This window comes from Trichosurus vulpecula, chromosome 1, assembly GCF_011100635.1.
Source record: "Trichosurus vulpecula isolate mTriVul1 chromosome 1, mTriVul1.pri, whole genome shotgun sequence".
Classification (NCBI taxonomy): domain Eukaryota; kingdom Metazoa; phylum Chordata; class Mammalia; order Diprotodontia; family Phalangeridae; genus Trichosurus; species Trichosurus vulpecula.
In genome coordinates, this window is record NC_050573.1 from 550,954,601 (window position 1) to 550,967,954 (window position 13,354).

At 41.5% G+C, this 13,354-nt stretch overlaps 1 protein-coding gene across 3 annotated transcripts in view; it reads right to left on the reverse strand.

Annotated features, from left to right (window-relative positions):
* ACSM5 (acyl-CoA synthetase medium chain family member 5) overlaps positions 1 to 13,354 on the reverse strand; it is a 97,044-nt gene that overhangs the window by 26,317 nt on the left and 57,373 nt on the right. For all 3 annotated transcript variants that reach the window (XM_036741671.1, XM_036741672.1, XM_036741670.1), the window contains 3 exons: positions 12,825 to 13,084; positions 10,614 to 10,824; positions 1,321 to 1,528 (listed from right to left, as the gene is read on the reverse strand). In XM_036741671.1, coding sequence (XP_036597566.1) covers positions 1,321 to 1,528; positions 10,614 to 10,824; positions 12,825 to 13,031 — 626 coding nt within the window. In that variant the 5' untranslated portion in view covers positions 13,032 to 13,084. The remainder of the gene's footprint in view (positions 1 to 1,320; positions 1,529 to 10,613; positions 10,825 to 12,824; positions 13,085 to 13,354) is intronic.

Genomic DNA, 13,354 nt, shown 5'->3' on the forward strand with positions numbered 1-13,354 from the left:
TGGACAGAGGGTAGTTTTGTTTTGTTTTTTAATTTTGGAGGCCAATCATGCTCATTCTCAATACATCTACTAAATCATACTTGCTGTTCCTCATCCAGACACCCCATTGCCCATCTCTGGGTCTATGCATATGGCATTGTCTCTGCCAACTATAAATATTCTCCCCTTTCACCCCTACCTCTTAGAAAACCTGGCTCATTTCAAGGCAAAGCTCAAGGGTCATATCCTCCAGGACTTTTTATCCACTAGAATATAGGCTCCATGAGGGCAGGTCCACTTTATTTTTGTCTCTGAATCCTCAGCGGCTGGCACATAATTGGCATTTGATGAATGATTATTGAATTAAGCTGAATTGTTGGTTATGCATGTACATATTACAGCCTTCTCAGTTTTAGCAAGCACAAATAATTCCCTCAATGAAAATAGCCATCCATTTCCATTGAGGGAATTAGTTGTGTTGAGGACTAGTCCAGTGGCCTTGGACAAGTCTACTAGCCCAAGCTTCTTCCCTGCCCTCCCTTCCCTCTCCTCCCCTCTCTCCCTCCCTTCCTTCCTTCCTTCCTTCCTGCCTTCCTTCCTTCCTTCTTTCCTTCCTTCGTTTCTTCCTTCTTCGTTGTGTTCTGTGGAACATTTTATACCATTTTATATCATTTTTGTAATTTCAATAAGACTCAGAGTCTGAACTGATTAACCAGAAGAAAAGCTTGATCCTAACAATCTCTTTGTTCTCTGAGTAAATTCAGAATGCCTCTATCTTATGTCAAGAAGCCCAGAAGGAGCTGATTGAAGAGCATTCATTCCTTCTCCGCCCATGGCCATTGAGGATGAGACCTTTAGCCCTGAGGAACTATCTTGAATTATGTGACTTTTTCTTATCTTAATATTTTATAGGCATATACTATGTTATGGAATGTTAATGGCAAATTAAACACAGAGATCCTGGGTTGTAATTCCAATTAACACTTTGTCAACTATCCTGACTTCTTGTATTTACAATCTATTCCGTTAAGGAAAATCCTCTTCTTGTATCATCGTTAAACAATACATGGGGATCATAAAAGTGAGGTAATACCAACATGCTGAGTCTGCTAAAAATAATGTATATAAGTTTTCTCATTTCTTTGTTCAGACAGTCAGAACTGATGCTCTGACTCCTTGTATGTACAAGTAAGCTAGCTCCACTATGCTTTAAGGGAAAATAATAAATGATATGGATTTTTCTATCACCTAGCTTGTTTGCCTCCTTCAACCAAACTCTCAGGTTTAACAGTTCTCATTTGAAGGTCGGATTACTCTCCCAAAAAAATCACAATGACTCACTGGCATAGTTCTCTGAAGTTCAGCCAACCAGGCCGGGTACTGCCAGAAACAAGCACTTTTGTCCGGAGGGAAGGACAGTCAGCACTAATGGTGTCCACCTGAGGTGCTAAGGAGTCATTGGTAATGATGGCTTTGGCACCGGATGCCTGAAGTCGGTACTGGATGTCCCTCAGAGTTAGCTGGGAGACTCCAGGGATGCTGACAACCCCTGAAAAAAGGGAAGAAATGTAGAGAGTTTATCATCTTAATCCGCAGTGAATCAAAAGAGAATCATAGTATAGTTTGGACAGATTGGGTGTGTGGTCAGAAGACTAGTCTAAATCCCAATTCTGTAATTTACTGAGTGGGTGACACTGGTCAAGTTATTTCCACTTTTCTAAGACCCAGTTTCCTCCTCTACAAAATGAAATAGTTGTGCCAAATCATGCCTAAATTCTTTTTAGCTCTACTTCCTATGCTCCTAAATGCCAATAGAGATTTGGAAGCCATTCTGGTTATTTTTCTAATCCAGATCAATACTTTGAGATCAAATTTGAGTAGGAACGTATAATTTTGTTTGAGGCAGCTGAGTAGCAAGGTGGATAGAGTGCCTGGCCTGCAAGTCAGGAAGATGTGAGTCCAAATCCAGTTTTAGACACTTACTAGCTATATGATCCTGGTCAAGTCCCATAACCTCTGCTTGTCCCAGTTTCCTCATCTATAAAATGGAGATAATGATCCCACCCACCCCACAAGGTTGCTGTGAGGATATAATAATTATAAAGTGCTTATAGCACAGTGCCTGGTACATATAATAAGTACTATATGAATGTTAGTTACTGTTATATTCTTGGGGCAGCTTGGTGGCACAGTGGATAGAGGTCCAGGCCTGGAGTCGGGAAGACTCATCTTCATGAGCTCAAATCTGGCCTCAGACACTTACTAGCTGTGTGATCCTGGGCAAGTCATTTAACCCTGTTTGTTTCAGTTCCTCATCTGTAAAATGACTTGGAGAAGGAAATGGCAAACCACCCCAGTATCTTTGCAAGAAAACCCCAAACAGGGTCATGAAGAGTCAGACAGGATTAAGTAACAACTTTACTCTTGTTTTCCCATTTTAAATGATGCTGAGTCCTAGGAGTGCCATGGCATCAACAACCTTCCATCAATACTTCCTCCTTTCCTAGAAACTGGCTTTGGTCAGAGTAGGTGAGTCAGTTGGCATCATTCTCATACTAATCCTAAAATACAGAGTCAAGATTTCGCTAATGTACATATTCTACTAATGCAAATTTCAACCCTAATCCACCCTCCACACAGCTGTCAAAACAAAGACCTGGCCACGTGACTCACTAGTTAATAAGCTTTCAGTGTCTTCCTATTAATTCAAGGAACAAAAAGTGAACTCCTCTGTTCTAACATCTCAAACCATTAGCAGCCTGGTTTCACCTTTTCTTTCCAGCCTTATTATCCATCTTACCTTTGATACACAAAATATTTTGATCCATTTGTCTCTCCGCCCAAACTGGCCTGTATGCTGTTCTTTATAAACAGGACTCCATCTTTCATCTCTGTGCATTTGTTCTGGCTGAAATGCAGTGTCTACTGACCTCTGACTCAGACTCACTCATTTCCTTCAAGGCTCCGATCAAGTGCCACTTTCTATAGAAATGTTTACTTGATCTCCCTAAGTGTTAGTGCCATTCCATTTCCAATGTTGCTATTGGTTGGGAGGATCAGGAAAGAATTGATGTAGAAGGTGGCACTTGAGCTATTTTATATATAGGGTAACTTTTAGGACATACTCTCTCTCTCTCCACACACACACACACACACACACACACACACATACTATACACACATTTCATTGTTGTTGTTCAGTTGTGTCCCTTTCTCCCATTTGGGTTTTTTTTAGCAAAGATACTGGAGCAGTTTGCCGTTTTCTTCTCCAGCTCATTTTACAGATGAGGAAACTAAGGCAAACAGGTTTAAGTGATTTGCCCAGGGTCACATAGCTAGTAGACATTTGTCTGAAGCCAGATTTGAACTCAGGAAGATGAGTCTTCCTGACTCTATACATTATATTGCCTAGCTATACTATACATACACACATACACAGAGTATTTGGAATCATATTTTTTATTCCTGGATATATAACATCCATAATATACATATGTATATACTTGTATATACATATATATTTATGTATACAAACATATATATATATACACATATAAACATACACATATACATACACACAAAGCAATGTATAAACATACATATGTGTGTATATCTATATCTGTCTTTCTATCTATCTATGATCTCTACCAGCTAGACAGTAAGCTTCTCATGGCTTAGGCCTGTTTCACTTTTGTCTATGGATAGAAAATGACTAGCACATATTATATGCTTAATAAATGCTTTTTGTTTGTTGGATCGATTGATTTCAACCCAACCATACCTTCTCCTTAGGAGCTGTTACAGATTAAATAAATAAATAGATAGACAGATAAATAAATGAATGAATGAATGAAATTAGTTAAGCACCCAGGGAACTCTCTGAACTAAGTTAGGCTGGTTTTTGGAGGACACCTATATGCAGGCCTATTGGTTATAGGCCTCTACTTGAAACCTTTCCATTTTGATAGGACTTGTAAGAACTCATGCTGGGCTGTCAGAGTCTTTTCAAACTAAATTGGTCCTAAATTAGGCTCTGTGCCCTGATCAGATACGATAACAATGGAATCTAAGAAAGTCCCAGATTTCTAGGATTTGAGGGTATCAGCCCAGTGAACTAGCTATTATGGAGAACATAGATGAACTCGTGCCCTGTGAATTTGGGAGGAACATCTGCTTCACAGAAAAGGAACCAAGGAAACTGAGCTACGAGTTTGTAGAAATAGAGACTAAGGGCTTACATTTTATTCTCCTTACTGTCAGCAATAGGACGAACCTGACTGATTCTATCTTGAAGGAGGCTTCCACTATCTTAGAGATTTCCTGCCAACACAGGATAGTGTAAGATATTATTCTGATAAGATTAATTACAGAGAAAATATTATTCCACTGGAACAAGTCAGATCTTTGGCAATTTCTGAGACCCCAAAGTAAACGCATATTCTGTATTTCCATTCTGATGTAGAATGCTGCAGGTTATCTATGTACTCTAAGCAAAGGTAAAAAGCTACAAAAACTCAGTCTGTTCTCCTAGTTGAAGCCACTGATAGTCTAAGTGGTCTTCCTTACCAGGCTAATAAAATTGTTTTCCTTTCAGTCTGGCTACTTCCTTTAAGTCCTGTAGACTTCATGATGGGTGAGATCCTCCTTAGACTCTCATGGAATCCAGGATGAAAAACTCCCATGACAATATGGTGGCAGCAGTGAGATGACTATGAATTCCCAGAAATACCTAGAATTCCCTAGAAAAGTCCTAGAAATTCCCTAGAAATTTCCCTAGAAATCCCTAGAAATTCCCAGAAAAATGACTGATTACCACAACTTAAGGCAGCTGGCATGTGTACAAGATAAGATTTTACCCAACAGTGCTTAGTGTATAGTCTCCTGTGGTTACTGGTTGATTCTCTGACTTCAAAAGGATTGCAAAAGTATTTTCTCTTTAATTTTGTCTGTGAGAAAAACAAACTGAAACCATGGTTGATTCTTGGTAACACACTGTACAATCTCCTTTTATCTCTTTTGACAATTCAAAGGGAAACTCACTAGAAACATGTCTCTGTTGAGAATCTGAGTCTTTGCCATTCTTTGAATTAGGCAAGGATTTTTCTAGCAGTGCATTTATGTATCATGCACATATGTATGAGACATGCATCTCATGTATATACTTCTTCTGTCTTGTGGAGGAAGAAATATGTGATCTCTCTCCCTGCTCCCAAGCCCCATTTTGCATAAAATTTACCCTTTTTATCCTCTCAGGGAAATAGTAAACCTCTTGAAGATTTGGCCAGAATATCCAAAGAAGTGTCAGCAACTTTGTCAAAAATAAAGACAACTGGCCTCAAGGTTCCTTTACGAGTAGTGGATGAGCAGGCAGATCTAAGTTAGTGCTAGTCTTGGCTCTGTCAGTTTCCTATTCTGCAAAATGTGAGCAGTAAAACTTAATGTTCCTTGCAGAGATATTGGAATTATTGAAAACTAAGGGGTTGATACACTTTAGCTCCTTTGTCCAAGCCTTCAACCACTCTGGCTGCAGAGTCTTCTCTCTCATTCATCTCTTAAAATGTTATCTACCATAAACCATTTTTTCTGTCCCCATCTTGAAATTTTTCTTCCCCTCTCAAATCACATCATTGTCGAGAAAGTGCTCGCTACCTCTTTGACTATCTGCTCTGGAGACGGAATGGCAATTTTGCCATTCAGTGAGATCTATGTTAAGGGAATTTTTCTAGAACACTGTGAGAGATTTCAGTGTTCTTTGGGTTAAAAATACATTCATGTTGCATACTTCAGGGGGCACACACAAAAGTAATACAATTAGTATGTGTGGAATGATTAATTTTAAACTGCTAACTTGGATGAACCAACTATATCATTAAATGGTATCCAGTTCTTGTTAGTGTGAAAGTATCAAGCCAGATAAATGGTTACAGGTCACATAAAGTAATTGTAGGTCACTGTTTAGAGAACTGAAGCCATTGGAACCATACTTTTTAAATTCTTGAATTAAAGGATGAAAATTCTCTTCTACATTGGGGAGAGTAAAGATAGCAAGCCCAGACATATATCCCTTTGTCCATCTTTATCTATCTATCTATCTGTCTGTCTGTCCATCCATCCATCTATCCATCCATCCATCCATCCACCCAGGTGATGCTAGGAGGAGCAGTGGATGCAACACAGTGCAGAGAGTCAGGAAAATCTGAGTTCGAATACAACCTTAGATATTTACTAGCTGTGTGACCCTGGGCAAGTCACTTAACATCAGTCTATTTTAGTTCCCTGAACTGTAAAAGTGGGGATAATAATAGCACCTACCTCCCAGGGTTTTTGTGAGGATTGTGTCAAAAATTGTTTGAGGATATGTTGATAAGTACTGCTGTCAGTCAAACAATCACTGATGCAGAGATAAGGAAAAACTGTAGTTTATTACGCAGAACATAGGTATCACTAACAAAAATCAGTGAACTGAGACCATAACTTGCAGCAGCCTTATATAGGATAAGCTGGATGGGGGCAAGGGAATTTCAAAGAGCTAATAAGGAAAGATAGTAATTTACAGACCAGAAGACAGAGGGCAGAAAGAGAAGATCTATAGCAAGTAAAACAGGAAACAGCTAGTTAATACTGGAGCCATAGAAGATATCTCAAACTTGAATTTGTACACATTGTGGTGCTGGAGAAATCAAGGAGAACCCTGCCCCCAGCCCCTAACTAAAACCCCAGTTTGCATAATAAAGAATGGACTCAGACCTTCTGGTTTAGCAAATGTCCCTGGGGCTCCTTGACTCCTCCAAGGAATGTCAATAGATAAGATTATCCCACTTAACAATAACCTGTCAGAATCTGTGATCTGTCAGGACCTTTGTTCCTGTACCCCCAGACCACCCTGTGATCTGGCATGTAAATTTCAAGAGATAATTAACCACTGCACCCTGTATTTTCTATATAAACTACTTCTTCACCCCAATTCAGGGCCATTCTGATTTGGGTTGATCCCTGAATGGACGCCGGCTAATAAATTCTCCATTTAAAACTTATACTCTGTGGCGTGTCTTACTCGCTCTTGGTATAACAACATGGAGATCAAGAACTAATTGGTAAACACCAGGGCTACAATTGATGTCTCAGCTTGATTTTGTAGACTTCATCTAGTTGTGACTTGCTCATGTTAGGAAAAGGCAGTAAAAAAAAAGTTAGCCCAGAAATTTTTATGACAGATCAAATGAGATAATATTTGTTAAGCACTTAGCTTAGTGTTTCACATATAGTAGCCACTTAATAAATGCTTGTTTCCTCCTTTCCTTCCTTCCTCCCTCCCTTCCTCCCTCCCTCCCTCCTTTCCTTCCTTCCTTCTTTCCTCCCTTCCTTCTTCCTTCTTTTCTTCCCTCCCTCCCCCTCCCTCCCTTCCTCCCTTCCTTCTTTCCTCCCTCCCTTCCTTCTTTCCTCCCTCCATCCCTCCCTCTCCCTTCCTTCCTTACTTCCTCCCTCCCTTCCTTCTTTCCTCCCTCCTTTCTTCCATCCCTCCCTCCTTTCCTTCCTTCCTTCTTTCCTCCCTTCCTTCCTCCTTCCTTTTTTCCTTCCCTCCCCCTCCCTCCCCCTTCTTTCCTCCCTTCCTTACTTCTTCCCTTCCTTCCTTCTTTCCTCCCTCCCTTCCTTCTTTTCTCCCTCCCTCCCTTCCTTCCTTTCTTCCTTCCTTCCTCCCTTTTTTCTTTCCTTTTATCTTTCCATCTCTCTATCATTTTATCTTATCTATCCATTGATCCATTTATTCTCACCCAGAAATCTGGACTATCTCATCTATTATTTTATCTTATCCTTTCTAATGTCTTTATATCTACTTGAACTTAAGATTATTCATTGAATATTGAAGATGAAACAGACCTCAGAGCTCATCTGGTCCAGTTCTTCCCTTTTACATGTGTAGGAACCAAAGCCCAGACAGATTAAATCACTTGTCTAAGACAAAGAGCAATTTTGTGGCAGGGCCAGGACTAGAACTCCTGCAATCCCACTTTTCTACTATAATCAGATTGCCTGTTAAGCTTTTTGGGGGATTGAAACCTGGAGGAGAATTTTTTTTGACTGAATAGTGGGATTATTCATTCCATTTCTTATGGTCTAGTTTCTTCATTTTGTTATGAAAGCTGGAAATGAAGTCAAGAAACCTAATCTAAGCTCTTCTATTTGCCTGCTATGTGACTTTGGGCAAATCATATTGCTTCTCCAAGCCCCAGTTTCCTCACTAGCAAAATGGGAGTAAGAATGCCCATCCTATCCACATGAATGACTGTGAGGACTTATTGAGATAAGGCATATATATTCACTTAGAAAAGCACACAGAGACATGCCACCTTCTTTATAGCCACCTTCTTTAAAGGTGAGGGCTGAGTCTTCTGACTTGTTAATGACCAGTGTACTGTGGCTGTTTGAAGTACTTTTAGTGCCTAGGAAGCTGTGGACTAGAGTAAGGACAGGGGAATGAGGAGTGTAAGCAGAATGGCCATTGTTTTCTTTGAGTGACTCAGTTTATCTCACTGAGCCTTGCTGGGTGCTGGGCCCCAGGCCCAGAGCCCTGTTAGGTGTGGAACCTTGGTGCTAACTCCAGGGAGGGCCTAGTTTACATGTTTGGGACAGCAGAGGCTTTTAGACCACATGGGTTTAGGTCCGCCTCTTTGTGAGATTCATGGGGCTGGCTAAGGGGAGGTGTTAACTCCAGAGCCATGCCCTATTGGGTGTTAACCTAGTCTATGTGGATGTGAACCTCCCAGGGTCCTAGGGGGAGAGGCTAACTCAAGAACCAATCGGCTCTGGTCATTCAGGTGATGCTTGATGATGTCAAAAACTCTATAAGGGGAGAGAAGACAGCTTGAAGATCCCTTTTCGGTTGGAGCGGCAGTGGTGGCGAGCGTGACTCTGGGCCAGCCCTTGCTCTTGGGCTGAACCTAGATGTTGGTAACTATGAATTGTATTGGGTCTGTCTGTTGATATTTGTAATTTGTTTGTATTTTGTTCTGAAGTTCAGGGTGCTGGTTTTTTTTCCCCTGAACTAAATGAATGTTTTGAAGTTCAGGGTGCTGGCATTTCCCCCTGAACTAACTGAATGCTGTCTGTATGCTCCCCTGGACTAACTGAATGCTGTCTGTATGCTGGATTAAAGTAAGCTTGTCAACCCCTTCACCTTGCTTTCCTTGGTTAAGCAGATCAAAAGAACCTGTGCTTTCCCGGCGTGCTGGCAGCTTCCTGGGTGCTGGCTGTGGGTGGATTTTATACCCCCACAGAAGCTGCTAGCTGGATTGTTAAAACAGGAGGGATCTGGATCAAAGGTCAGGTTGGGAGAAGGGGGATTGATTACTGCTAAGAAGCATATTGTGGGTGATGACCCCAGTGATAGCCTCTCCATCTTCCTAAAAGAAGAAGCCCAGGGGAAGCTCAAAACCCTCTGAGTCAGAGAAAAATGAGCAGTAAGGGCCCAAAGTCTCTTTTGAATTGTGAAAAGTTGGAGTATCAACTAGCCTCCAATGGATCAGGAACCTTCTCTCTGCGCATCGATACCCCAATCCCACATGAATCAGTGCTAATCTCCAGGTCCAGGCTCCTCATTCCCTCCCCATAATAACTGATCCGGCCAGACCCAGATGAGAACCCTATAAAAATCCACCAGATTTTTACTGGTTTGTAGTGAGAGTTCCCCATTTGATCTAGGGCTCTAATAAGTTTCCCAACTCCATCTAAGACCCCAGTAGGTTGCCCTGTGTTTCTTCTCTGACTGCACCTTCATTTTGTTAATATCTCTATTCAATAAAGCCAACTTTCTTTACTGTCTTGTTGTGAGTTCTCTGTTTCCTTGTACTAGACCTCTGATATTCCTGAACTTCCCCAAGTCTATATTAACATGGCAGCACTGCATGGCCAATATGCTGATTTATTTTTCTTCACCTTATTTATTGTTACAAGGAAAGATTCTTTTGGGGGAGGGAGAATCATTGGGAAGAGGTAATGAAATGAAAAAAGGAAAAGACCATCAAGACCAAGAAAATTAATATGTATATATGCATGTGTGTGTGCACGTGTATGTGCATGCGTGTGTGCAGGCTTATGCGTGTGTGTGCATGTGTGTGCATGTGTGCATGCATGCATGTGTGTGCGTGTGTTTGTACATGTATGTGCATGCATGTATGTGCATGTGTGTGTGCGTGTGTGTGTATCAGCTTGGGAAGAAGAGGATTACTAATGGAAGGATATTGAATATTGGTATGGGTAATGATCCCACTAGTAGCTTCTCTACCTTTCTAAAAGAAGAAGCCCAGGGAAAGCTCAAACCCTACTGAGTCAGAGTAAGACTTCATTCTGATATTTATCAATATCAATTCTGTATACACACTACATATATTTATGTGTCTATATTATATATACTACATGCACAATGTGTATATACATATACATCCACATATATACTTCTTCATTCTCTAGAAAGTCCCAGTAATTGCTCAGGATAGGGGAGTGAGTGCAGCAAATCACTTCTCCCACTCTAATCTAACATATTCTACTCCCCTCCGCCCCCAGCTTCCCACCTTTTGCTTCACTTAGAATAAGTAGTCCTCCAATCTGCCACAGGTCAGAAGGAACCATTCACTGACCTGTTCTCATACAAGCCACGGTCACCAACCACCATTCAGGGATCCTGGGGAGAATCATCAGCAATCTATCCCCTGGCCGCAGGTTGCATACTCTGGACAAAACGTTGGCTGCCTTCCTGGATTGGATCCCCAACTCTTCATAATTCCATTTTACCTCAGCTCCCTGACCATCTACCCACCAGAAAGCAGGATTTGGGGACCTTTTTCCAGCCTGAACGATGACAAGGGATGAAAAGATAACAGCGTCTATTAGCCAAAGGTGACCTTCTGTCTTGTGGTATCAGGTTTTAGTTGGGAGACCTAGGTAAAACTTTACCAGGGAAGACTGGGGTCTGCTAGGGAGCTAGCCCTTAGAAATGCCCTCATAATGCACCATAGGTTTGAGAAGTTGCTTCATGGGGCCCAGACGCTATAGGAGTTGCTTGAATAATTGTTATGGCTCTGCCTAAGTTTTATCTCTTTTAAGTCCAGTAACCTATTACTGGGCATTCTGTGGGCATTCACCCTCTTCCCACCAGCAGATATGTGGACTACAAAGGAAACTGACCACATCCTAAGATCCAACTATGACATCAGCTAGGAACTCTATGCCTTGTTGGAGTCTTCCTCTGGTCCCTTAAATATATAGACCAAAACCATGGAGGGGAAATTAACTCTCTTCTTTTTCCCTTCCCACCCAACTCAACATTAAGTAAAATTAATCAAATTTAATTAATTAAAAATTAATCAGCTGTCAGACTGAGCTTCCTAAAGTGCGGATTTGATCATGTCACCCCCTAATCCAATAAACTCCAGTGGCTCCCTTTTGCCTCCAGAATAAAATATAAAATTCTCTGTTTAGCATTCAAAACCCTGCTCCCCCCCACACCTTTCCAGCTTTCTTTCACTTTAATTTCCCCTCCTCCCATCCCCATAATCTGTTATTTGGCTACACTTGTTTCTTTGTTGTTCTAACAAGACTCTCCATAATCCAAACATTTTCACTGGTGGTCCCCCATGCCTGGAATTCTCTTCCACTTCATATCTATCTCTTGGCTTCCCTGGTTCCTTCCAGCTAAATATTTACCTTCTACAGGAAACCTTTCCCAATTTCCTTTAATCCTAGTGCCTTCTCTCTGTTAATTATTTCCAATTTACCTTGTATATAGCTTTGTAGGTACATAGTTGTTTGCATGTTGTCTTCCCTTTCAGGCTATGACCTCTTTGAGGGCAGGGACTGTTCTTTGCTTTTGTTTCCCCAGTACTTACCACTATGCCTGACACATAGTAGGTGCTCAATACATTCTTACTGACTTGATCCTATTAGTTTTATTTTCCCTCCCCACAGCAGCACATAGTGTAATGTGTGGGATATAAGGGTAGGTGTTTATGATCCTAAGAGGTGTTGTGATGCAGTGGCCCACAGAAGGCTTGGGAAACCCACAGTGGCTTTAGGAGCAGACAAGCTAACACAGCCTCATAGTCTCACAGACTTGTCTCAATTGTTGGAATTGGGTTGGAAGCCCTGGCTTTGAATCCTGGCTCCATTACTTACTACCAGTGTGACTGTGGGCAACTTACTTAGCATGTTCAGGCCTCGCATTTTTCTTCTATAAAATGAAGGGGTTGGACTAGCGAGTCTCTAAGGACCCTGCTAGCTCTACATCTGTGATTCATTGGCTCCAAATTATGCCCTCAAAGAAGCTTGAAGAAGGAAGGGTGTGGTCATTGTGAAGAAGAGGGAAGAGAGGCATATGACTGAAGGAAGGAGAGAGAGAGAGTCCAAGGCCAGGATGGGTTTGGGTCCTTTGAAAATTATATGTCATACATATAATTAGAGGATTAAGAATTAGAGGATTAAGCGATGAAGAAAACTGGCAGCTATTCCACTGCTTGAGAAAACTGCCCTTGCCTGAAATTCTCTTTATCATACCATTGAACCTCATTATCAGAGAAGAAATGGCCAGTGTTCTCTGCTGGGTCTTGTCCAAAGGGCAAGTTGACATTTCCAGTGCACAGACCTTGAACACTGTATAAGTAGGATCTATGATTTTAATGCTCTGAAGGTCAAGGACAACTTTCTTTTCTGGCCCTTGCTATTTGTGAACAGCTCAAGGTGGCAAAAGAAAGCCATTTTCCCAGCACAGTGGCCTATTGTCTTCCCTCTACCTTAGGGCTCAGTCTAAGGCAAACACCATTAGGGGCATGTTTGCCAAAATCCCCCAACTTCACCTTTTCCATTTGACTCCACATGTCTAGCACATCACTGGCAAAATTAAAATACTCTGGTATCGCCTGCTTTCCTTGGTGAATGGCTTCAAAATCGGCGAAGGTCTTTTGAGGGCTGGGCAGCCCTGTGCTCACATAGCGGAGAGGCCTATAGAAGTCTTGGGAGCCCCAGAGTGGCTTTAGGAGCAGAGGAGCTAATCTCAGCCTCATCGTCCCACACACTTGTCTCGACAAGCAGCAAGGTAAACACAGGATCTTTGTACCTAATGTCAACAAAAAGAAGCAAAAGTTAAGTCATTCCAGGTATGGGATGTAGTGGCTAGAGCACTGGGCTTGGAGGGAGGAAGATCTGAGTCCAAATGTTGTCTTATGCACTTCTTAGATGTGTGACACTGGGCAAGTCACTAAAACCATCAGCTTCAGTTTCTTCATCTACAATATGGGACAATAACACCTACCTTGCAGGTGTAAGAGATAGTTGAACTTTCGTTTCCACAGAAATCATGTAATAAATGATTTGTGAAGTAAATCTA